We start from the raw sequence: 26,887 nt of genomic DNA on the forward strand, positions 1-26,887 counted from the left end.
TCCTCTTGGTTTCTACCACTAGATTCGTCATCTTGTTCCGGTACAGTCTCGCGGTAAAATCCTTTTGCCTTTTGCATTTAAACTTTTCATACAACGTTACTCTGCCCAAAAGTCCAGCGAGCTTTCAGCTCCATTTTGTCATATTAAGTTTAAGATCTTACACTGTGTAACTCCATTTTTGTGACTTGAAATATTGAACTTATAAAATAAATCGAAGTTAATCAAAGTATTCAAATACACATATTAGAATCAGTTATTCCGTTAAATCCTCTCACCAATCTACGCTGCAAGTCGTCACATCCAGAGTATTCTCAAGAGGTAAGCCAACTAATTAAATCTTTTATCCAACAATTACTCCTCCTTCGGTTCGTTCGATTAGAGCGACAGAATGCCCGTTGTCCGGTGTATTTCAATACTTAATCGGTAATTGGTGACCCAAACTACTGATGTGAGTCTAACTGTGGCTGTGTGAATGATTCCGGTGTCTAACATCTGGAAATTTCCACCAGGTACCGTTCCGACGTCACACACAGGCTGAACTCACAACCTCCCACCACGTTCGTTGCTAGCCTGTATCTAAGACCGTGGTGTAGACCAGGCAATACAGGAGTTCCCCGACTGAAAATAAAATTTATCACACCGTCATAACGTGTCACTACGGCGTAAGAATAGCCAGTTACGCAAGACGTCAGCTTTGCATTTATTACTTGCGGCCACGCATCAACCGAAGCATTAAAAAATGCCAAAATTCAAGACCAAACATTTTCATCACTTTTCCGAACCATGTACGTTTTCAAAATACTGAATAACTTTATATATTAACCTATTCGTAACGGAATAAACCTCACGCGCTCTTACAATAGAGATTGTTTCTCCGCCCATTAACCTCTAGAATTTTCTTTCTAGATAGTCTCCCTTTGCATGTACATGCAATGCATGCATACATACATACATACATACATACATACATACATACATACATACATACATACATACATACATACATACATGCATACATACCCATAGCAATAAACATAGAAAATTTATCTGATTCGTGACGAAGTATTTGGTAATCTATCTATACAGTGTGCTCTAAAAAAATCCTGGCGATTATGTCCTATCAGTTCGTACCGTATTGCCACTATGTTAAACTTGAGACATATTTTACTATACCTCATTGTTACTTATTGCCTTTGGTTTTTGTGTAATGCATTTGAATCAATTACAGGGAAAACCCGACGTCAAACGTATAACGACCATGCGAGAAATAGGGCATTAAAATATACAATCGGTCAAGCTTCGCGAGGTTTGTCAGCGACTGGAAATCGGTGAGTAGTATATACTCAACGTTGTACGTTATCTAGATCATTTTAATTACGGCAATCATTGTAGTTAAATGCAACTTACCTTTCATCTTATAAAGATAATGTGCGTGCAGTTCATCTTTCATTTTTGTTGAGATAAGTCTACTGTTAATCTTCAACTTTGTTTACATTATTAACCCTTTCGGCCCGATCGGTGACTATAGTCATCCAACGCCCGACGCTCGCTCTGTCCGAGCGGTGACTATAGTCACCCAAAGCCTGACGCTCGCTCTGTACGAGCGGTGACCATGGTAACCCAACATTATGTTATAATTTTTTAAGCATTTTTTTTTTACGAGCGACTGCACTCGCTCTGCGTAAGATAGCGTGGTATTGTGCGTCTGACGGGCGCTTGCAGTTGTTCCGCAAGTACGGACGCTTGTCGCGACTGCTCGGTCAGCGGGGACGGCGCGACGTAGAATGTGTCCGTACCGAAAGGGTTAAGGGGGAACATATAATTTTCAGAATGTCAATATCTTTTTTCATTTTTCTTCAAGTTTGAAGCGTAACTATTATTGTGTGTAAATTTTGTGTCAAAATTTCAAAAAATTAGTCCAGTTATGGGGAATCCGACAAACGGCAGCCGAGTGACCGAGCCACGGGATTTGCGGAAAGCCAACCAAGTGGCCAGATCGAGCCGCAGAGTTTGTCGAAATGAGGCCGGGGCTCTTTTGTTACTTAGTAGATGCTGATACAAGGGTACAGGTATAAATTAATAATTTTTCTGAATCGTCGTGATTTACTGTTGAGCGTGTAGCAGTGAGCAATATTTTGTATCTCGTGCGTTACAGTTTTATCAGAATGAGGTAGTAAAATGTAAAACATTGAAACAATAGCGACTATTTTGCATCTTCAGAGTAGCTGGACAATTTAATTTACGAAATCTGAGTCTGTCAATGCTGTATTACAGTTCATCAAATTTAGGCAATTCTAGAATTGCAAAATAACGAATTTTTCTGAAAATGCATCAGTATAATAACATTACAAACCTTGGCCTGATAGATAGAGTGTGTCAGACGCATACAAAAAAGAATAAGCATACGTGTAGAAAAGAATAATGAAGAATGTAAAAAACCAGGTCTAGAGATCAGAAAAAGAATAACAAAGGACTTGGGAGAAGAAGGATCCTAGAGGGCAACTTAATTAATAAACTCACCATTTATTACGATTTTGCGATAAGATGATTAGTCATTCTATTGAAAATATCAAGAAAGTAATTATGGCCACGTTTTTTTGGAAACCGTAGCAAAACAGGTGTCCACCAGGGAATGATTCATGGCATTCTTGGCAATGAGCGAAAGCTACAAATACATTGAACAGCTACCACCATAAGCTCACTTGCCATCCGGATGTTGCCAAGACTATTAAGTTGATTTTGAGAGACCTAAATTCTGACAATTTATGTCAATGATTTGTTGGAGAATACGTACAACAGTAAAATGAGAGTTTCAACAGCATAATTTGGCAGATAGATACCCATGGTAACGCAGCGATTTAAAAATTGCGAACATTGCTGCCAATGTTCCAACATCTATTTTTAACTCTGGAAACAAATCTCATTATAAAGTTATGAATACTATGGGCAACCAAGTTCGCAAAAAATACGTTTTACAGCAGCCATGATAACAATGGTTCCAGGAAAAAAATTCGCATAAAACAGAAATTTGCATACACCTCAACATTTGTGGACTCTTAAGTGAAAAAAAATCCCTACTCGATTCGAAATCACAGGTTTTGAGATGAAAATTCCTGAAATTCATCTATTTTTTTTTTTGTGCTTCACTCGTATATTCCCCCTTAACATAAATGAAACTGCGTACTGAAACACAAGGGACTCCACTTTATGTACAGTGAATACACGAATGCTGTGGAATTTTTTGTTTATAATTCTGTCAAAGTACCGGGATTACATAAGATGTGTCAAAATTCTGATTATTTTTATATCAATATTTTATTTTCAGAAAAACACATCACTCCATAAATCTGTTAATCGATAATGTCTTGTTAGTACCTTGCCGCAGTCTTGTTACTATAGCTGTTCATCGCTTAACAAAATGCTTTGTCATATCATGTTACATTAGTATTCAAGGTGTCAAAAATTTTACAGATATAGTCCGTACTCGCATGAAACGAAGGAAGCTAATAATGGTCACGGATTACAAAATGAAAATACCACACATTGGCAGTATTTTACCTTCACCCGCTTACAAACTTTGAGCGTAATGAATAACAACGATGATCTTATAGCTGAATTACATGTGAAGAAAGATGAGTTTGATCAATTATTAAATGGTGATTTTAGACCAGACCATTTTGTACTCGTAGTACAAATCTTGGCCAAGATTTCTCGAGCTAACTTTACGAAAATTTTATCAAGCATACTTTGCTGTTCTTGTTCCCCTACATTTATTAAAAACTTGGAAAGTTATTTGACTAAATTGCCATTTGAGACTAAAGAAGATAAGTTACAAAATAAATTTTACTGGAATGATATAAATCTTTTTTGGAGTAATCTGGTTGAATTTTTCCAAAAATTTACTGAACTTTTTCCTCGCAAAGCTCGTGATGAGTTAACCTCAGTGCTGGATAAAACGAATTTGATCATAGCAACCACTGAAATGAATCAAGACTGTAGAATTGCTGCCAGTATAAAAGAAAGAACTTCGAAAATTTGTCTCAAATTGAAGGTAAAAATCCCTAAACTTGAGACCAAAGAGAAGGTTTTTGCAACGTCATCTGTGCAAGAGTTGCAAGATCCTCTGGAAGATTTTAGAACGTTGAGCATCATACCAACTATTCAGGATGTGTTTAATGAGAAGCCTTTTATTAGGCCGAATAAACTCGTAGGAGCTTACGATTCGGTTGAGCATTACCTGGATGTGCAATTTCGTTTGTTGCGTGAAGATTTCATGGCACCCTTGCGAAATGGCATACATGAATATTTGAATGGATCCAAAAAATATAGTAAAACTGATGTGAGGGTTTACAGAAAAGTAACAATGATGAATCCTGAAATAGCAGGCAACAACATCGGTGTTATGGTATCATTTGGAATATTAAAATTCATAAACTGGGACACTAGTAAAAGATTTCAGTTTGGTGGTTTAGTATGCTTAAGCAGCGATAATTTCAGCTCAATTATATTTGCAACTATTGCTAATCGAGATAAAGAGTTGTTACAGAGGGGAACTGTGTTGATTAAACCGTGCAAAAAAACCGCCATCACTCACGACCATTATCATTCTAATTGGGTTATGCTGGAGTCTAAAATATATTTTGAACCATATCTGGCAGTGCTAAATGCAATGTGCCAAATGAATGAAAAAAATTTTCCAATGAGGAAGTATTTGGTCGATGCAGATACAACTATTTCGCTACCTCATTATTTCAAAACTGATGCAGTACTAAAGTATAAGGGCTTCTCACTGCAAGTGGGAGATTACGCCACTTGGCCAACTACCAAACAACTGCGGTTAGATGAAACGCAGTACGAGGCATTCAAATCTGGTCTTTCTCAAGAAATTGCAATTATACAAGGACCGCCAGGAACAGGCAAGACGTTTATTGCTCTAGAAATAATTCGGACTTTGCTAGAGAACAAGGAACAATGGAGATGTAATGGGCCAATCGTCATTGTCTGCTTGACAAATCATGCCCTTGATCAATTCCTTGAAGGTGTTACGAAACATACAACTTCGATAGTTCGTGTCGGCAGTCGATCAAAAAATGAAGCTCTGTCACAGTATACACTTGGAAATAAACGAGAAGCACGACCACGCAGAAATTGGTGTCATGACAAGTGGCACCAAGTGAAGATAATCTTATTTAACATGAAGAGAACCCGTAAAGTATTACAGGACTTGTCTAAAAGAGATGCCATTGTATCTCCACACCTTCTATATGCCTATTGCCATGACGAAACGTTGCAAGACATGGAGAATGTTAACGAATTGTTCCAATGGTTATTGACACATACTGACAATTCAATGAAAATATGTCAGACGCAGAGTACAAATACTGACACAGAAATGGAAATTGACGGTAATAGCGAATTTGAAGAGCCCATTTTTCCTTTGGAAATCGTTGATAAAGAAATTGCTGAGATTGACGCAAACATGAACGAGTACAGACGAACTACACACACACAAAACATACCAGTATTTCCACGACATGAAGTTGTTCAATTAAAACATCGTGCTGACACCTTGAAGTTACAACGGTCCGACCTACAGGTCAGTAGTATGAAAGAACGTTGTATGTACTTAATTGGATTCTTCACTACCCGTTAAAGATAAGTGTTGTCGTAAGTGTAGTTATTTAACTGTATTACCAAGGGACAAGTTAGTTGCATTTACGTAAGGAAACATTGAAACAAAAATCATTGTATAACAATTGTAAAATGACTGCAGACTCTGAATTTCTTAAATATAAACATATTTTTCTATGTCGTGGTTTACTGAAGTTGAGATAATCCAAAAGTTACAAAACATTGATCATCCCTCGAAATGCATTGTTACACTAACTTTAGAAACTGTATACTATCGTCATAATCTGTTTCGACGATTTGATAGATACAGAGTATAGAATTTGACTGACACGCTTATTAGGGTGTCTAGCATCGGGAGCATCTAGGAATCTCTGAAATACAAAACGGATTTTTATATACCATTGATTCTAGATACCCTGACTCATATCATTACTCAACTTACAATAGAATAATTACGTTGATAACTTGTAGCGGAACCTGACTCAGCATCCTCTATTGATTCGAGATAACGAAAACTTTCTGCCGAGTTTACCTTGGCAAAAGTACTGGGAATGGGTAGAACTGAGTTATGAAAATGCCAAACAGAAATTAACTGATTTGGAAGAAGAGTATCATTCAGCAAATGAAGAGTTGAATGAAGTTAAGCAAATACTTGATTTGTCGATACTTCGAGAGCACGATGTTATTGGGTTTACTACGACATGTGCAGCGAGATTATATGCTTCTCTGCGTGCTCTGCGTCCGCCGATAGGTATGAATGATCAAACTTTTATAATTTCTCACCATCAATGCATAGCCCGATATGACTCTTTTAGTACTGGTGGAGGAGGCAGCTGAAATTCTGGAATCACATGTCGTTTGCTCTTTGACCCAAAATTGCCAGCATCTTATCCTCATTGGGGATCATAAACAACTGCGACCAAAGGTGGCTGTTCACAAGTTGGGTTCAAAATACAATTTCAATATATCTCTTTTTGAAAGAATGGTCAACAACAGAGGAAGTTGCACACAGTTAGGGCATCAGCATCGTATGCGACCGGAAATTGCCAGACTAATCTGTCCTTCCGTGTATGAGATTCTCCACAACCATGAATGCGTTTTGGAATATCCCCCTGTAATGGGTTTAGAGAAAAATGTTTTTTTCATAACGCATGATAACCCAGAGGCACCACACGACAACCAAGAGAGTTGGATAAATCCACACGAAGCCAAATTTCTAGTAGCATTTGCTAGACATCTGATATTGCAAGGCTATAAAAGTACAGAAATCACTATACTCTGTACCTATGCGGGACAACTTTTCACACTTATCAAGGTACACAATTCTCTTCAGTTAGTGTAGAGATTCGTAATAACGAATTTGAATTTTCAGGAGAGAAATTGTCATGAGATTCTTAAAGCAGTGCGCATAACCACAATTGACAATTTTCAAGGAGAGGAGAACAGAATTATTCTTCTTTCATTAGTTCGCAACAACAGCAAAGGAAATATTGGATTTCTGAAAGAAGAGAACAGAGTTTGTGTTGCACTATCTCGTGCCCGTGAAGGCCTTTATATCATGGGGAACATGGACAATCTTACGAATAAAAATAATATTTGGCCAAAAATTAAACAAGTTTTAGAAAATGACAATGCAATAGGTGATACACTCGAATTACGATGCAAGTATCATTCTGATACATTAATAAAGGTAAGCCTTTGCGCTAGAAATTGAATCTCTGCAGTACAGCTCGAACCTATTTTACTTGCTACTTTTTCACCGACGTAATGCACATTATAGAATTATAATGATTAAAAAATTTACTCGAAATTCACTAGTTGTTTTACAGTCCCATTTTTCAAAATCTCAACAATACGTTATAAGAGTACTACTTGAATGATTTTACAGATACGAAACGGAAGCGATTTTGTGGAACAATGCCCAGAAGGGGGATGCTTACAAAAATGTAATACTGATTTACCGTGTGGACATTCTTGTACCAGCATTTGTCATACCCTTGACAGAGAGCATTTCAATTTCATGTGCAAACAGCGTTGCGTTAAAAAGTGTCCGGATGATCATCCTTGTCCACTTTTATGTTACCAAGGATGCAAGCCGTGTCTAGTTGCTGTTGAACGCCAATTGAAATGCGGTCATGCTGTTTTTATCTCGTGTGGGACAGACCCTGATACATACCAATGTCCTGTCAAAGTATGTAAAAGACTTGAATTAACATAACTTATATGCCTTGATGACATAAGAGCAAGATTAGAAGAACTCCCGTAAACAAAATAATAGACATAAATACTATGATGTCCCTGAAATTTTGACCAAGCTTGAACAAAAAATGTAATAATAAGGTCCTCGAGAGTAAGTGGCAGGAAATTGTGTATTTGAGACTAAATATTTCTATTGATATATATTCGATCATTGTCAGAATTCAGGATAGTAAAAACACTTGAGTTTTCAATCAAATTTGATGGTTTGAAATTACAGACACATACCTCATTGGGTAGATTTTTCTAATTTATTTCCCGACATCGTAAAAACAAAGCATACCTAAAAGAAGTTCAAATAAATAAGCCCAAACAATTCTCAATAAATTTTTCCTAAAAAATTTGCTAAAACTTGTTGCATCAATTATTCTCTTTGACGTTCTTCGAATGTTATTGCACTCTGTAATTGCTGGAGTATCACAGATGACGGTTGATTAACTGAAGTATAAATATTCTTTAAAAAATAATTTCCAGGTCGATGTTACCCTACCTCATTGCAATCATACTACTGAAAAAAGCTGTTATATGCCTCTGGATAAGGTCCCATGCCCATATCCCTGTAAAATTCGTTTAGCATGTGGACATTCTTGTGAACAAAAATGTCATGCTAACGATGATCCTGATCATCTGGAGGTATTCAATCAATTATTTTGTATGTAATGAATTAGTTTGAACAAAAGTTGCATTAAGAAACTTAAAAAATCGTTTCATGCCGATCATATTTTATACCCCATATTTCTATTAGGTCGATTTCATGTGTTTTTCACATGAATTTCAATTCCATACATCTTACACGCTGTTAAGTCATGAACATTCTGTTTCCAGCACTTTTGTCATAAGCCCTGTTCAAAAAGGAACAGCCACTGTACTGCCGATCATCCGTGCAAATTGAAGTGTTATGAGAAATGTATAGCATGTCCTATTAATGTATCAAAAATACGATCTTGCGGACATGAACTTAATTGCAAATGCTCGGATGATGTAGAAAAACTCGTATGCTATAAACGAATAAAATTTGAGAGAATCTGTGGACACAAAGCTACAGTAAGATGCTTCCGGAAGGATGACGAAGAATGTAATGAAGAGGTATAAAGCAGATGAAATTCTGATACATTCAGTGATGGATTCTGTAGCCTTAACATTAAGTCATTACTATAAACAAATTTTAGGTACTGAAACTAAGTGCATGTGGTCACCAAATAAAAGTGAAATGTTGCCAAACACCAAGTTCTTCTCTGTGTGGCGATAAATGTAAACTTAATTTAAAATGTGGCCATCCCTGCACTACTCTATGTAAAGACCCATGTACAAACGAATGCAAGGCCCCTGTCCTTCAAACGAAACATGGGCTTTGTGGACATCTCATTCCCGTGCCTTGCTTCTTAAAAGAAACTGGTAACTATTGAGCTGATAATTAGATATAGAAATTTATAGCATTCCTCACGAAAAATTACTGTATGTATGTTACTATATATTTCACCAAGGCTTATTATCTTCGATTGAATTTTTTGTAACTAGAAGCCAAGTCTCCAGCACTACTACAGTATTGCAAGAAACCATGCAAACATGAATTATCTTGTGGCCACTTTTGCCAAGGCAATTGTTGGTCCTGCAAACAGGGACGTATACACAAACCTTGCCAAGAAAAATGTGGCAAGACTCTCATTTGTGGACATAGGTTATTATAATTATGACTAAACTTTTTTTTGGAGCATGATGAAATTGAATCAACAGTGTTTGAAAAATCACTGATGTGAACTTGACTTATTAACGCAATTTATTTCCAGCTATGTATTATATCAAGAAATATATTGGCGAAATTCCTTTTCAGGTGCGATGTGCCTTGCAGTCTCGAATGTCCACCGTGTCAAAAACCTTGCGAAATGAAATGCAAACACAGTAGATGTGACAGAAAGTGTGGAGAAACCTGTATACCATGTAGAGTAAGTTCAGTTACAAGCAGCCTAACAGAGATTGTGCTATTAGAAAGTATGTTCAGTATTGCACATCACTGGAATGGAAATCACTTTTATAATATGACAGCTTTATTCAATGTTTGAAATCCAGTCTTTCAAGTCCTGCATTTTCTTAGATTTCCGTAACGTGACAGCCAACATTTTGCCTGTCATCATTATTTTAGTTTATCACGGCCTTATTATATTCAGAAGAATCACAATCAGGATAGGTATTTACTGGAATATCTTACAATTCGTAGCTTAATAGTAGATGTTACTGTATTTAAGCTCCTGTCAACCAGCAGAGGATATCATAAAAATCTTGCGCTAGTCTAGTACAAACATTAATTGCTTATAGTACAGTAATTAAGAAAATACTATCCGAATAATAAATACTTGTGTTGAATATAGCATGATTTCGATAACATAGTTACATTATGACTTCATATTTGTTACTCACGACAGGAAAGCTGTGCAGCGCGATGTAAACATACAATTTGTCTCAAACGATGCTTTGAATTGTGTAACAGAAGACCATGTGAGAAACAATGTTCTGAACGCTTGAAGTGTAAGCATCGTTGCATCGGCTTCTGCGGCGAACCATGCCCACCATTATGCAAAATCTGCAACAAAAAAGAACTAATCGATGAATTTTTCCTCGGGTATGAAGATGAACCAAATGCCAGGTAATATTAAATTTTTTTGACAATCTCATGACTTGATTTGATGTATTAGCCGAATTATTCAGAGTACTTTTATAGTAAAGTAAAGTCTTGAACTAGTTCTCTACATGCACTGCAATCGAAGCAACCTGTATTTTTTCATTTCATGAACAAATTAGTAAAAGAATCAACCACCGTTATGCCCGTTTCAATTATGGATTAGAGTTCTGTGCTGTGTTAACATTTTCATGTGGTTGAAGTATAGTTGCAATGAAAAATATTCAAAACTTTGCAGATTTGTGTTTCTTGAAGATTGTGGGCACTGCATAGAGAATAAGGGGCTTCTAAATTGGATGTCAGCAAACACTCAAACAGTTCAAGTGAAGACATGCCCGCGATGCAGCACTCCTATAAATAAATGCACTCGAATATTAAACGAAATTAAAACGCATCTGAAAGATGTTCAGCTTGTAAAGGCAAAAATATTTGGGGATCACACCAACTTACAAAATCAACAATTCTTACTGATCACCAGAATTAAACACATGTACGAGAACCCAGTGATAAAAGGTATTTGACGATCGTCATAATTAATATTCGTGTATCATTATATTTTGTTTTCTCATCTTGAGTAAAAAAAAATGCTGCTTTGTTGTACACACTAACAAAAGTATCCGACTGAGAAGTATAAGATTATTAGAGTCAATAATCGCCCTCGTAAATGTTTTCATTGAAATTTCCATAAATTTATAGAGTTCTTCAAACACCATTTCGGAAAAATTCAAATTATTTATTCGCAAAGATTTCCAAGAAGTATGTGGATTTTCACTACATTCCGATGCAATATTTGAATGTAATGCAATATATGAATTTGATTCTTCATTTCGAAAAAATTTTAAAATTGCTCTAAAGCAATTTATTTTGGATAAATGCCTTTGACGGACAAAGTAGTGTTTCAAAACTTGTGACCAAATGCATGACGATTGTTTGATGTCTCTATTTTTTTTTTTTTTCTTTTTTTTTTACATACATTTTATTTATTTAATCCAATTCAGCATCGTTTCGAGCTATTTCATGTGAGACGAATCACACCTCGTAGCTATTCAAAAATTTTGGTGTCACAATAGTCCTTGAAATAAAAAATGGATATAGCGTAAACATTCTTATAAGATGTAAAGAATGTCAAAAGTTTACTAAGAATAATTACAGAATATTAGAATAAAGTAGATAGTTCAATCGTTCATTCAACTATTCCAAAACATCTTTGTCCTAAAATCCGTTGACTGAAGAATATAAAGACGGATACTCCTGGGTAAATTTTTGTGACCAGTTTTCGGCGGTCAAGTAGGCCCAGGTGGGCCTAGAAGCGTAGGAGGGTTCTGTTCTATCGAATCTACCTAACAAGCTCGCACCGACATTCGTAGCAGCCAAAGTAGTGTCGGTATGAAAGCTTGAGATTGAGTCGGTACAAAGTGAGTACGTAAGACTATTTGTCGGTTGCGATTTAGAAAAGTCGATCAGCTCGATCATCCCCGTGAGAAGACGCGTAACCTCGTCCACCACCAACCACCGCAACAACCTCCGAGCACCTCCAACCACCGTCAACCACCTCCTCCCACCTCCGACCACCTTCGTCCTCCTTGTCCACCTCGTCCCCGTCCTCCTCCTTCTTCCCACCCCTCGTCATTCTTGTCGTCCTCGTCCTCCTCGACCACCGCCGATCACTTCCAACCGCCACCAAACACTTTCTAGCCCCTCCAAACACCTCCAAACACCTCCTACCACCCCCTGCCACCTCCTACCAGCACCTACCATTTCCAAACACCTCCAACCACCTCCGACTACCTCCGACCATCCTCCTCCTCTTCGACCCCCTGCTCCACCATGTATTCTATAACATTAATATTCATAATTATTCAAACAACTTTTCATTTGCTCTCTTGATCTTGAATTTTCGTAGGCATAGAACCGAAACGCTGGTTTAGCTAGTCGCAAGTGAAGTATCTACGTTGGGCAGAGATGCAGAATTGTTTTTCGAAAAGTGTTTGTATGGAAAAAAATACAGAGTAACTGTAATACATCACGGATGCGCTAATTTCGATCGAGATGAAATGGATGCTCCCTATATGAGACAGTATTTAACGCAGTGTCCTGATTTCAAAACCTAAAATGGTGATTGTCGGCGACTTTTGTGTTTTTGATAGGGAGAGATAGAACGGAGTTTCTTAAAACTTCGAGTGTATTTTAACACGCATTTGAAAGGTACGAGCAAAAATTTTTATCATCCAACCGTCATAGAACGGCAGCGTTATTAGCTGACCCGTTAACTGAAGAATATATCTTGAGTCAACGGCTGACCATCTAAGGGCCTAGCCGCTTGCGTCTGAAATCGACAGGTAAAGTGCGTATTTCTTGTCTGTGAAATGTAAAAACTAAAATCATTATACATCATATCATATCATCATACATCATACATAGTATTGAAGTTCGAAACCAAAGTTTAGATGTTCGGATGTTCGGATGTTCAGAAAGTGACGTCACTCCAAATTTTTTTCTCTTGACGTCATCGATCTATAGTAATTAGCTAGCCGAATTCCTCAGTCCGGAAACAACCGCGCAGTTGAGCGGACGTATGAGAATCGTGCTCCGCAGATTTCGAGTACCGGTTTCTCTACCTCCTGGATCCTGCGCTACGGGTCCACTACATGGAGGAACTCGACTTCCAGGACAAGCGCTCCGTGGTTCCTGCGCTCCAGGTCTGCTACCTGGTGATACTCGATTTCCAGGACAAGCGCTCCGTAGTTCTGGCTGTCCAGATCCTCCACCTAGTGGATTTTGACATCCAGGAAAAGCGCTCCGTAGTTCTGACTGTCCAGGTCCGTGACCTGATGACTTGACCTTCCGGAATAATTTTCAAGTTTACAAGTTTGATTATTGAAAACGTCATGTTTTCTACTATCATAGGATCGAAAAAAAACCGAACGACCAGGATCAACAAATTGCAATTGGTGAGGGGTTGGCATTGTATACATAATGACAATAACGTCGTTCAATTAGCGCTGAAATTGCTGTGCGTAGTGTTTCAAATCTGTTAGGACTTAGCTGATTGTTCTGTGGTATTTTTTGACGAAATTTATTGTCAGAATCACAATACGTTATACTTACATGCATGTGTAAACGTGATTTGTAACATGATATAGAAAAAATCTTGCTGCTAGATTCGGTTTGCGTCAGATGCACAAAGACAGTGTTCATTCTATTTACTATGAAGCAAATACCAGAATTTTTTGGGGCCTCGTCGTGCCCTACAACTATGTCTACCATACAAAAACTAATCAGACTAGGCATCCGACCCCGAGCGAGCTTTAGCAAGAGAATGTTTTAAAACTAGTTGTTTTTGATTCGCGCACCATTCTATTATCGATGTACCGAAATAACCCAAAAAACCGTGATAATAATAATTGTCGAGCTCAAACGTAAAAAGTAACGATTTTTACCAAGAAAATTCTGACCGAGAATGAATGTGATTTAAAATTTTTTATGAGTTTTTTAGTTCATTGTTGATAAAAATATATGTCAATTCAAAGTAATTTTAGTTTTTACATTTCAGACAGAAATCACGCACTCCATTTTTTCTGTCAATTCGGGATTCCAGCGGCGAGGCGCTTCATTGGCCTGCTAATAATTTCGCCATTTTGCAAAAATTGAAAAGTAAATTTTTCTTGTACTGTCCAAATGTGAGTCGAAATACACTTGAAATTTGAAAAAGCTTCGTTAGTCATCTCCCATAGAGAAAAATAACCGAACATCAACATTTCGCTTAAAAATTATCGAATTTGATTGATTTACAAAATAAAAATATTTGTATTTTTCCTGATCTTTCATATGGCAGTATTTGAAAAACCCGGTTTCCACTTTGAACCGACATGAGAAATATTTTTTCTCCATTATCTGATTTAATTATTGACCTTTTTTCGGTGTTACTTAAATATTTAGCTGTATAATTATTGATTGCTTTCAGTTTTTAACCATTTGTATACGATAATAGTACGAAACAAATAATTATAATCAACTATTTTCATGTGAACCAATAACAAAAAACTATGTTACTATTTGTGCACGGTGAGTATAACATTTTCAGAACATTTAATGGCGATTGTAATTATATTTTATCCACATTTTTTCTAAACTTGTTACGTTTACTATGAATTATTTCGATTCATTTTTCGCGCAAGCTCAAATTCAGTAGCTATAAATGCGCTAATACAATTTATTCTATTATTAATTAATTAATTAATTATATTGATCCTTACACAATATTTTTGATGTGTTCCTATACTGAAAATATTTATTACTATTCAAGGTATAACCCGAGGTGGTCAGCGGTGGTCGTTGGAGGTGGTTGGCGGTGGTTGGTGGTGGACGAGAAGGAGGACGAGGTAGATGAGGATTTGTGCTCGGTGAGTTTAACATTTTTATAATATATGATGCACTAGGAGTAGGATCAGAAGTAGGACCAGAAGTAGAAGTAGGAGTAGGATCAGGAATAGGAGGAAGAGTAGGAGTAGGATCAGGAGTAGATGTAGAAATAGGAGTGAAAGTAGGAGTAGTAGGAGTTGGAGTAGGAGTAGGCGGGGAGGCGACGGAAGGGCAGCAGGGAGGGGCGGGTCGGGTCGGGTCGGGTCGGGTAGGGTAGGGTAGGGTAGGGTAGGTTAGAGTAGGGTAGGGTAGGGTCGAGACTAATTAAATTGTGGGGACACCAGGAATTAGTATTTCAAACGTCGCGGCAGTCATGTCGCGAAAATGGAGAAGAAACAATTAAAAAGAATTTCTTGTACATCACACGCTGTCAATCAAGTTGTCCCTGTCTTTTATCGACCTCCTTGGCTCAGATACGCTCCTGATACCAGGAGTAATTTTTCGCTTAAAGTTTCGATTTGCCTTACTCTAACTGGAGGTTTTCAAGCGACCTCCTCGGTACAGATATTCTCCGGATACCAGGAGCAGTTACACGCTGAAATTCCTCCAATTCGCCTAATTCTGACTGAAAGTATAGGGATTCCTTTGTTAATCAAGGATACACCACGTTGAGTACGGAGGTGTAAAAAAACTTATGGGTGATCATAACAACCATGCATAATATGTAATTCAAGTATTTTTATTGATACTCCAAAGCCTAATTCACAAACTCCATGTCATAATGTATGTGGTTTATATATAATACATAAATTATATCCTAAACTATATTCAACTGTAATACGTATTTGTTTATGAATTATGGAGTAACACATACATATGTCATTGTTACAATTCTTATTATTGTTTCTACATTTTCTACATTCACGGATATTGGATGTGTACATTATATCACAGCAAGAACTCGTAATGAGATGCTATTTAGGAAGGTTAGATAGAATGAACAGGTGTTTACCGACATAAATAAACCGAAATTCCAATGACAACAGTCAGCATAACATTAATATTAGTGATAATAATAATAATAACAATAATTATATTAATAATAATGATAATGATAATGATAATAATAATCATGCCACTGCAGTCGCAATTAAGGTAGTAGCCCGGTGTGACGGGTTCAAAAAATCGATTTTTTTTTTTTACATTTTTCGGAAGAAAAACATCTTAAAAATATGCTATAAAAATTTCAGACATAAATTTTAATTATTCTTAAAGTTATAGCTAAAATAAGAGAGCGCGCCGTAGTGTGTATGAAAGCGTGTGACACGCCAGCAGCAGCTGCTCTGACCGTCCCCTCTTTTATTGTCCGGTATACAATACGTATACCCAGGTATACCCAGGTATACGTATAATGCCAAAAATTTCGACTTACATGGACAAAATATAAGAATTTGGTACAATATACCGATCTGTACTATTGAGCAGTTCATCAGTAAACGTTTTGCACTCGACGAATACACACTGCTCTAAAATGGGAAACAAGCGCTTTAGTGGAAGTTGGCACCAGAATAAAGGTGAAAGAAAGAGATCATTTAAGGGGAATCAATTTACTGCAGAAGCTGATACTGATTTTGTGAGTACAAGCGCAGAAAAACTGAAAGATAACAGTGACTTTGAAGTAAACCATGACTCTAGTTTCAAGTACGTTTTAATCAGTTTCGCTTTGGTGTTTGGTGCGTTAGAATCGCAGTTAAAATGTAAACTTTGCAACAGTGATATTAAATTTTTGAAAAATTCACCTAGAGAATTAGGATTTAAATTATGTGTGAAGTGTTCGTGCCGAGAATATCTGATTGATTCGTGTCCAATGATAAAAAATGCGTATGAAATTAACCGACGATTTACTTATGTAATGAGATTGCTTGGCATCGGTCACGCTGGAATTAATCTTTTTTGCTCGATGATGGATTTAAATATTTTTCATAAGTCTCTTTATTATCAAGTGATACAGCAAATAAGCGTCGCTGTCAAATCTGTTGCTGATATTGTGCTTAAAAAAGCAATAAAGGAAGAAAACGCATAGCTGATTAATGTAAGTATAATTTTATTGAAAAAAATCTGTTGTCAAAACTTTAAAAGCGTTTTTCTCAAAACCATGTTTTCGAAAGTTCGGGGAATCACTGACTCAAAACTATTCAACCGATTTAGCTAAAAATTTAACCCGTTATTCTAGACACACATATCTAGATGCCGAAGCCTTAAAACATTTAATTTTTTAATTATAAACTATTTTATTTAAACAATTTATGAAGAAAAAAAATTAGATTTTGAGAACTTTTTTCACAAATCCGCCATTTTGTTTTTGTTTTTTTATTTTTATGTATCTTTAAGGTTGGGGACCTAAAATGAAGTCTACAGAATAATAATCTCTTTGAATTTTTTATTTCAGATGACTTTGGAAGGCTGTGTGTTTCCCCGAACCAACTCATCTTTTCTTTGAGGACTCCATATTGACGTCAAAAATTTTAAACAAATTAATGTAAAATTAACTTTAAAAAATTTTTTTTATATACTTCAAAACACCAATAAAAACATGTAAAAACTTTAAAACGATAGCATTTTATTTACTTTTAAAAAAAAAATCATGAAAAAACGTCTAAATTTCGGTCGTCACACCGGACTACTACCTTAAATGAACGTAACTGATGTACGGTACAACGTAATTTTTATATTTTTTTGAGATGAATTGGAGTTGTAGAATCTCAGAAAACGCTCGAAGAGAGCGTGGGACCAACGTCAGAGAAGCAACAATGAAAATCTGTCGTTTTCAAGCTGTAGCTTTTGATGCGTTGATCGCAGCGTATTGGGACTGCGCCCAATCGATTTCTCTCCCCAAATTTCGTCGGAATAGTGTCAGAAAGAATTTATTCCAGCACTTTTCAAAATCGCGAAAATTTTCGCCAAAAATACAAAGGGGTTAACCTTCCTTTTTTTTTGACCGAAATTTCTTGCGTCTCAGAATTGATTTGTATGACCCTTTCCCAACCAATTGGACCCCTAGAAACCCAGTAAACGCAGCGAAAAGAGCGTGGGACCAATTGGAGAGAAACGGCGAGCGAAAATGCACCAGCTGAAAAATGTCGAAAACACAGGTTCTGGTTTTTTGGCTGTAACTTTTGATCCGTTGATCGCAGCCCATTAGGACTGCGCCCAATCGATTTCCCTCGCAAAATTACGTCGGACTAGTGCCAAAAAGAATTTATTCCAGCACTTTTCAAAATCGCGAAAATTTTCGCCAAAAATACAAAGGGGTTAACCTTCCTTTTTTTTTGACCGAAAAATCTTCCGACTCAGAATTGATTTGTATGACCCTTTCCCGACCAATTGGACCCCCAGGAACTCAGAAAACGCAGCGAAAAGAGCGTGGGACCAATTGAAGAGAAACGGCGAGCGAAAAAGCACCAGCTGAAAAATGTCGAAAACACAGGTTCTCGTTTTTTGGCTGTGACTTTTGATCCGTTGATCGCAGCCCATTAGGATTGCGCCCAATCGATTTCCCTCGCAAAATTACGTCGGACTAGTGCCAGAAAGAATTTATTACAGCACTTTTTAAAATCGCGAAAATTTTCGCCAAAAATACAAAGGGGTTAACCTTCCTTTTCTTTTGACCGAAATTTCTTGCGTCTCAGAATTGATTTGTATGACCCTTTCCCGACCAATTGGACCCCTAGGAACTCAGAAAACGCAGCAAAAAGAGCGTGGGACCAATTGGAGAGAAACGGCAAGCGAAAGAGCACCAGCTGAAAAATGTCGAAAACACAGGTTCTCGTTTTTTGGCTGTGACTTTTGATCCGTTGATCGCAGCCCATTAGGATTGCGCCCAATCGATTTCCCTCGCAAAATTACGTCGGACTAGTGCCAGAAAGAATTTATTACAGCACTTTTTAAAATCGCGAAAATTTTCGCCAAAAATACAAAGGGGTTAACCTTCCTTTTCTTTTGACCGAAATTTCTTGCGTCTCAGAATTGATTTGTATGACCCTTTCCCGACCAATTGGACCCCTAGGAACTCAGAAAACGCAGCAAAAAGAGCGTGGGACCAATTGGAGAGAAACGGCAAGCGAAAGAGCACCAGCTGAAAAATGTCGAAAACACAGGTTCTCGTTTTTTCGCTGTAACTTTTGATCCGTTGATCGCAGCCCATTAGGACTGCGCCCAATCGATTTCCCTCGCAAAATTACGTCGGACTAGTGCCAGAAAGAATTTATTCCAGCACTTTTCAAAATCGCGAAAATTTTCGCCAAAAATACAAAGGGGTTAACCTTCCTTTTTTTTTTACCGAAAAATCTTACGTCTCAGAATTGATTTGTATGACCCTTTCCCGACCAATTGGACCCCCAGGAACTCAGGAAACGCAGCGAAAAGAGCGTGGCACCAACAGGAGAGAAATGGCGAGCGAAAAAGCACCTGCTGAAAAATGTCGAAAACGCCGGTTATCGTTTTTTGCCTGTAACTTATAATGCGTTGATCGCAGCGTATTGGGACTGTGCCCAATCGATTTCTCTCGCAAAATTACGTCGACATAGTGCATGCAAGAATCTATTCAGTCAACGGCTGACCATCGAAGGGCCTGGCCGCTTGAGTCTGGAATCGGCAGGAGAGATGAGGTGTGTATTTCTTGTATGAAACGTGAAAACTATAAGCATTATACATCATATCATATCATCATACATCGTACATCGTACATCATACATCATACAACATCATACCTAGTATTACAGTTCGAAACCAAAGTTTGAATTTTCGGATGTTCGGAAAGTGACGTCACCAATCTAAAATCGGCTAGCCGAGTTCCTCAGTCTGGTAACAACCGCGCAGTAGAGCGGACGGTTGAGAGTCGCGCTCCGCAAATTTCGAGTACCGGGTTCTCAACCTCCCGGATCCCGCGCTTCGGGTCCGCTACGTATTTCGAGTACCGGGTTCTCAACCTCCCGGATCCCGCGCTTCGGGTCCGCTACGCGGTGAAACTCGACTTCCAGGATAAGCGCTCCGTGGTTCCTGGTTCATGTTTACAATAAATTATTTCAATTCGTTTTTCGCGCAACCCCAAATTCGGTAGCTGTCGGTCCGCTAATAAAATTTCTCGACTTCCAGGATAAGCGCTCCGTGGTTCCTGGTTCATGTTTACAATAAATTATTTCAATTCGTTTTTCGCGCAACCCCAAATTCGGTAGCTGTCGGTCCGCTAATAAAATTTCTCGACTTCCAGGATAAGCGCTCCGTGGTTCCTGGTTCATGTTTACAATAAATTATTTCAATTCGTTTTTCGCGCAACCCCAAATTCGGTAGCTGTCGGTCCGCTAATAAAATTTCTCGACTTCCAGGATAAGCGCTCCGTGGTTCCTGGTTCATGTTTACAATAAATTATTTCAATTCGTTTTTCGCGCAACCCCAAATTCGGTAGCTGTCGGTCCGCTAATAAAATTTCTCGACTTCCAGGATAAGCGCTCCGTGGTTCCTGGTTCATGTTTACAATAAATTATTTCAATTCGTTTTTCGCGCAACCCCAAATTCGGTAGCTGTCGGTCCGCTAATAAAATTTCTCGACTTCCAGGATAAGCGCTCCGTGGTTCCTGGTTCATGTTTACAATAAATTATTTCAAATCGTTTTTCGCGCAACCCCAAATTCGGTAGCTGTCGGTACGCTAATAAAATTTCTATAACTTTACAATCTTCTCATAATCTTTTTGGTAAAATATGTCGATAAAAAAATTATATCAAACCTTACACATTATTTTTGATTTGTTCTCACGCTGAAAATATTTATTAGTATTCGAGGTATAACTCGAGGTGGTTGGCGGTTTTCGTTGGAGGTAGTTAGGGGTGGTTGCGGGTAATCTCGGTGATTCAGGAGGAGGGGGACAAGGATTTGTGCTCGGTGAGTAAAACACTTTTATAATATTTCATGGCAATTGTAATTATATTTTATTTAAAATATTTCAAACTAGTCACCTTTACAATAAATTATTTCAATTCATTTTTCGCGCAAGCACATATTCAGTAGCTATGAATAATCTTATACAATTTATTATATTATTAATTAATTAATTGATATTCTTTTAATATTTGATGGCAATTGTAATTATATTTCATCTGAAATATTACAAACTTGTCACGTTTACAATAAATTATTTCAATTCATTTCTCGTGCAAGCACATATTCAGTAGCTATAAATAATCTTGTACAGTTCATTGTATCATTAATTAATTGATTAATTACATTAATCCTTACACAATATTTTTGATGTGTTCCTATACTAAAAATATTCATTACTATTCCAGGTATTACCCGAGGTGGTCGGAGGTGGACGAGGAGGAGGACGAGCTGGACGAGGAGGAGGACCAGGTGGACGAGGAGGAGGCGGGATGGGTCGTGGGAGAGGACCTCTCCTCTCCTCAGAGGAGGGGAGGGGGAGGGGCAGGGAAGGGGGGGGGGGCGGGAGGGAGGGAGGGAGGGAGGGTGAGCGGGCGGGTGGGCGGGCGGGGGGTGTTTTGCTCTATTAACTTTGATGGGCTCGCATCGACATCCGTCCTCCACTCTCTCCCTCCCGCCCTCCCTCCCTCCCGCCCTCCGCCCCACCCCACCCCTTCCCTCCCCTCCCCGCGCCCACCTCTCCCCCTTCCCAACCCCTCCCCCTCCCCTCCTCTGAGGAGAGGAGAGGTCCTCTCCCACGACCCACCCCGCTTCCTCCCCTCCTCTGAGGAGAGGGGAGGTCCTCTCCCACGACCCACCCCGCCTCCTCCTCGTCCACCTCGTCCTCCTCCTCGTCCACCTGGTCCTCTTCCTCGTCCAGCTCGTCCTCCTTCTCGTCCACCTCCGACCACTTCGGGTAATACCTGGAACAGTAATGAATATTTTTAGTATAGGAACACATCAAAAATATTATGTAAGGATTAATGTAATTGATCAATTAATTAATAATATAATAAATTGTACAAGATTATTCATAGCTACTGAATATGTGCTTGCACGAAAAATGAATTGAAATAATTTATTGTAAACGTGACAAGTTTGTAATATTTCAGATGAAATATAATTACAATTGCCATCAAATATTATAAAAGTGTTTTACTCACCCAGCACAAATCCTCGTCCACCTCCGACCACCTTCAACCACCTCAGGTTATACCTTGAATAGTAATAAATATTTTCAGTATAAGAACACATCGAAAATATTGTGTAAGGATTAATATAATTGAGTAATTGATTAAATAATTAATTAATAATATAATAAATTGTATAAGCTTATTCGTAGCTACTGAATTTGTGCTTGCACGAAAAATGAATTGAAATAATTTATTGTAAAGGTGACAAGTTTGTAATATTTCAGATGAAATATAATTACAATTGCCATCAAATATTATAAGAATATTAATTAATTAATTAATAATATAATAAATTGTGTAAGATTATTCATAGCTACTAAATATGTGCTTGCACGAAAAATGAATTGAAATAATTTATTGTAAAGGTGACTAGTTTGAAATATTTTAAATAAAATATAATTACAATTGACATGAAATATTATAAAAGTGTTTTACTCACCGAGCACAAATCCGCGTCCTCCTCGTCCTCCTCCTCGTCCACCTCCGACCACCTTCGACCACCTCAGGTTATACCTTGAATAGTAATAAATATTTTCAGTATAAGAACACATCGAAAATATTGTGTACGGATTAATATAATTGAGTAATTGATTAAATAATTAATTAATAATATAATAAATTGTATAAGCTTATTCGTAGCTACTGAATTTGTGCTTGCACGAAAAATGAATTGAAATAATTTATTGTGAAGGTGACAAGTTTGTAATATTTCAGATGAAATATAATTACAATTGCCATCAAATATTATAAGAATATTAATTAACTAATTAATAATATAATAAATTGTATAAGCTTATTCATAGCTACTGAATTTGTGCTTGCGCGAAAAATGAATTGAAATAATTTAATGTAAACATGACAAGTTTGAAATATTTCAGATAAAATATAATTACAATTGCCATGAAATATTATAAAAGTGTTTTACTCACCGAGCACAAATCCTTGTCCCCCTCCTCCTGAATCACCGAGATTACCCGCAACCACCCCTAACTACCTCCAACGAAAACCGCCAACCACCTCGAGTTATACCTCGAATACTAATAAATATTTTCAGCGTGAGAACAAATCAAAAATAATGTGTAAGGTTTGATATAATTTTTTTATCGACATATTTTACCAAAAAGATTACGAGAAGATTGTAAAGTTATAGAAATTTTATTAGCGTACCGACAGCTACCGAATTTGGGGTTGCGCGAAAAACGAATTGAAATAATTTATTGTAAACATGAACCAGGAACCACGGAGCGCTTATCCTGGAAGTCGAGAAATTTTATTAGCGGACCGACAGCTACCGAATTTGGGGTTGCGCGAAAAACGAATTGAAATAATTTATTGTAAACATGAACCAGGAACCACGGAGCGCTTATCCTGGAAGTCGAGAAATTTTATTAGCGGACCGACAGCTACCGAATTTGGGGTTGCGCGAAAAACGAATTGAAATAATTTATTGTAAACATGAACCAGGAACCACGGAGCGCTTATCCTGGAAGTCGAGTTTCACCGCGTAGCGGACCCGAAGCGCGGGATCCGGGAGGTTGAGAACCCGGTACTCGAAATACGTAGCGGACCCGAAGCGCGGGATCCGGGAGGTTGAGAACCCGGTACTCGAAATTTGCGGAGCGCGACTCTCAACCGTCCGCTCTACTGCGCGGTTGTTACCAGACTGAGGAACTCGGCTAGCCGATTTTAGATTGGTGACGTCACTTTCCGAACATCCGAAAATTCAAACTTTGGTTTCGAACTGTAATACTAGGTATGATGTTGTATGATGTATGATGTACGATGTACGATGTATGATGATATGATATGATGTATAATGCTTATAGTTTTCACGTTTCATACAAGAAATACACACCTCATCTCTCCTGCCGATTCCAGACTCAAGCGGCCAGGCCCTTCGATGGTCAACCGTTGATTGAGGATATATTCTTCAGTGAACGGCTCGGCTAATAACGCTGCCGTTCTGCGACAGTTGGATGATGAAAAATTTCGCTCGTATCTTTCAAATGTGTGTTAAAATACACTCGAAATGTTAAGAAGCGTCGTTCTTTCTCTCCCTATCACCTTTCTAGGTCTTTAAATCACTACGCAGCGTTAAATACTGTCTCATATACGAAGCATCCGTTTCATCTCGTTCAAAATTAACGCATCCGTGATGTATTACAGTTACTCTGAATTTTTTTCCATACACTTTACGAAAAACAAATCTCCTTCTCTACCCAACGTAGATACTTCACTTGCGACTGGGTAAAACCGCGTTTTGATTCTATGCCTACGAAAATTCAAGATCGAGAGAGCAAATGAAAAGTCGATGGAATAAATATGAATAATAATGTTATGGAATACATCGAGCGCGTGTCGAATAGAATCCCATTTCGATACAAATAATTTTTCTATTTTCATATTATAGCCGTATGATTGTAGATAATCTAGTTTGTCTCCTGGAAAACCATAAAATTCATAGTATGCATCACGTATTAATCGTAAATGGATCATACATATTAAGATCGTACATGAACCGCATATACATATACATATACTTTTTTGTCTCCGCATCATTATCACATCTGATCTATTATTATTTATAAACTATGTATACATTCTTCTCTCGGGTACCTATACTTTAATTAAATCACTGTATTGCTACGAATTTTGGAAGAAATTTATTCTCATTATTAATTTCTTGTAATCATTTCAAATGTATCGCCGGCTTGGACTTACCATTGCGAAGATTGTGTTACTCGGAATTTGAATCCAGCCAGCCAGCATCACGTCGAAATCGGTAACTCTCTGATGTTTTGCAATAAGCTTTCAACTCTACCGTTGGAACATCTTAGGGGGCGCAAGCACACGACGATTTTCTGTCGTCACACCAAAGTCCATTAGGGCAATTGTCTTTATATTCTTCAGTCGACGTAAAATCTGAAGATCAATTTTTGAGTAGACCATTTCCAGGTTAACTGGAAAATACGATTAATCGGCATCCTGTGAATTAACCATTTCTTTATGAATAGAGTTTGCTGAAATCATGACATATCTGAAAAACTTGAGTGCGAGTGTCTCCCCAATCACAAAGACGAAGAGACGACAAACCTTGGATGCGCGAGCAACTGAGGCTACTCGAATTGTACTCGACATACTGCAAGATATATGTAGGAAATTAGAAAAAGTCAAGAGTCGTACCGTTCCCTCCTACATATCAGTAAAAAATCAACTAACTATGCTATTGAAAAGCCTTCCCACACGAGGCCAAATTTCTCAACAAGAAATCAATGACATTGAACGGGAATCACAACGGTTGTATTATCTGGTAAGATATAAGTAGATGCTGCAATATAATTTTGATGATAATTTTTGATATTTTAAAACATGAAATTCTTCAAATCACATTCAAACTTGTGTCAATCTGGCCTTTGATCTATGCATAGTTACTCATATCATCATGCATCATTTTTTAATTTGGCAGGTAGAAGTGTGCACAATGGAATCAGAAGCTGGCTTTGATAAATACCACTCACCAGTGGATAAGAGACCATACAATTCCGTACTAAAGAAACTACTCCAAATTGAAAAATTTTCCGAATCGAGTGAAGAAGAAGTTAAAACTGATTTAAATCAATTGAGGACACTGTATCACATGAAAAACGTGATAAATAACGAACGCAAAATGATCGTGAAAGTAATGGGTTTCCGGCAAGGACACTGGTACAAGTGTCCTAACGGACATATTTATGCAATTGGAGATTGCGGTCGTGCAATGCAAGAAAGTCATTGTAACGAGTGTGGAGCAGCAATTGGTGGTTCTTCGCATCGATTACGAAATGACAACACGGCAGCTACAGAAATGAATTGATTCTCACCTCCTGCTCGTCCATGATATACGTAAGCAAAATAAGTTTATTAATCACTTTTCCAACACCTGCTTCGAGAGTTTAATTTTGTAAGCCTGTGGACCTTGCGTAAAGTGCTCCATTTCCGAACAGTTTGATAAAACAGCGTTGGCGCACGCGCTCAATTAATGGTTATATTCTACATACTAGGGCTCTCTTTGGCGGATGCGCATTTACGAACAACTCAATTTTACATTCGGTTTAATTCACCTAATATCAATATGACGCACTGTTAGTGGCATCTTAGGTGCTTCTGAAATCGAACTTTCCTTCAAAAGTGTTGCAAAAATAGCGTATATTACATATCGTGTGCGTGAGCTAAATCTATACAAAAATCTAACGGTCAAGCATTCGGAAATTTGCTGTATTAAAAAAATATCGTTTATTTTATTTCGATCTTTTTATTTCAGATGAGTATCCTATCCTTGGGGTCGTGGTCACCGCAAATTGTGTTTTCGAACACGTGGTTTAGGAAGACGCCTACAGAACGGTTATCATTGCATACCTTCATATAAATACAATTTTTATGTAATACAACAAAAAATATATATCAACGTTCCTTTTATTCCATATTATCAGATGCAACAACATTTTATTAATAAACATCCAACGGTTTTTTCTTTCTGTAACTCCGGGAATAACACTTTTCAAACCCAACTGGGCATGACCCTTGAATCCCCTCTCCATATGGAAGATTTGACAGTGACAATCAAAGGCCTTCCCTCGTTTTTCCAAAATTGAAATAATGATACGCTATATGGATAGTGGTATTCATTCATGTTAGACAGGTGCGGGATAACGTGAATAGGTATTTATTGGTTATCATCGTGGCTACTGATTTGCTTACTACTTAATCGCGTACATGCAGTGCAGTGGTGGGAACAAAAATATTTATATACCATAACTC

The 26,887-nt window shown here is 37.6% G+C and overlaps 1 protein-coding gene across 22 annotated transcripts; it reads left to right on the forward strand.

The window, feature by feature from the left end:
- LOC124219016 (NFX1-type zinc finger-containing protein 1-like) lies at positions 1-26,552 on the forward strand. Of its 22 annotated transcripts, none has more exons than XM_046626072.2 (18): positions 1-318; positions 510-598; positions 1,229-1,328; positions 3,472-5,596; positions 6,103-6,382; positions 6,447-6,946; positions 7,004-7,321; positions 7,520-7,822; positions 8,362-8,520; positions 8,713-8,973; positions 9,057-9,282; positions 9,406-9,565; positions 9,719-9,830; positions 10,308-10,528; positions 10,800-11,074; positions 25,105-25,400; positions 25,557-25,972; positions 26,391-26,552. In XM_046626072.2, the coding sequence occupies exons 4-17, from the start codon at positions 3,587-3,589 to the stop codon at positions 25,941-25,943; spliced, it is 5,508 nt and encodes a 1,835-aa protein (XP_046482028.1). In that variant the 5' UTR covers positions 1-318; positions 510-598; positions 1,229-1,328; positions 3,472-3,586; the 3' UTR covers positions 25,944-25,972; positions 26,391-26,552. The 22 variants fall into 22 exon arrangements, 14 of the variants coding, with proteins under 14 accessions (XP_046482028.1, XP_068992292.1, XP_068992302.1 ...); XR_011177189.1 differs by lacking the exons at positions 1-318; positions 510-598; positions 25,557-25,972; positions 26,391-26,552 and adding exons at positions 611-785; positions 11,835-11,976; positions 12,465-12,676; positions 14,868-14,964 and having other exon boundaries at positions 25,105-25,120; XM_069136190.1 differs by lacking the exons at positions 1-318; positions 510-598 and adding an exon at positions 613-785 and having other exon boundaries at positions 10,308-10,410; positions 10,513-10,528.
- The last annotated feature ends 335 nt before the right edge of the window (positions 26,553-26,887 follow it).

The sequence above is a fragment of the Neodiprion pinetum genome, chromosome 5 (assembly GCF_021155775.2).
Source record: "Neodiprion pinetum isolate iyNeoPine1 chromosome 5, iyNeoPine1.2, whole genome shotgun sequence".
NCBI classification, from domain to species: domain Eukaryota; kingdom Metazoa; phylum Arthropoda; class Insecta; order Hymenoptera; family Diprionidae; genus Neodiprion; species Neodiprion pinetum.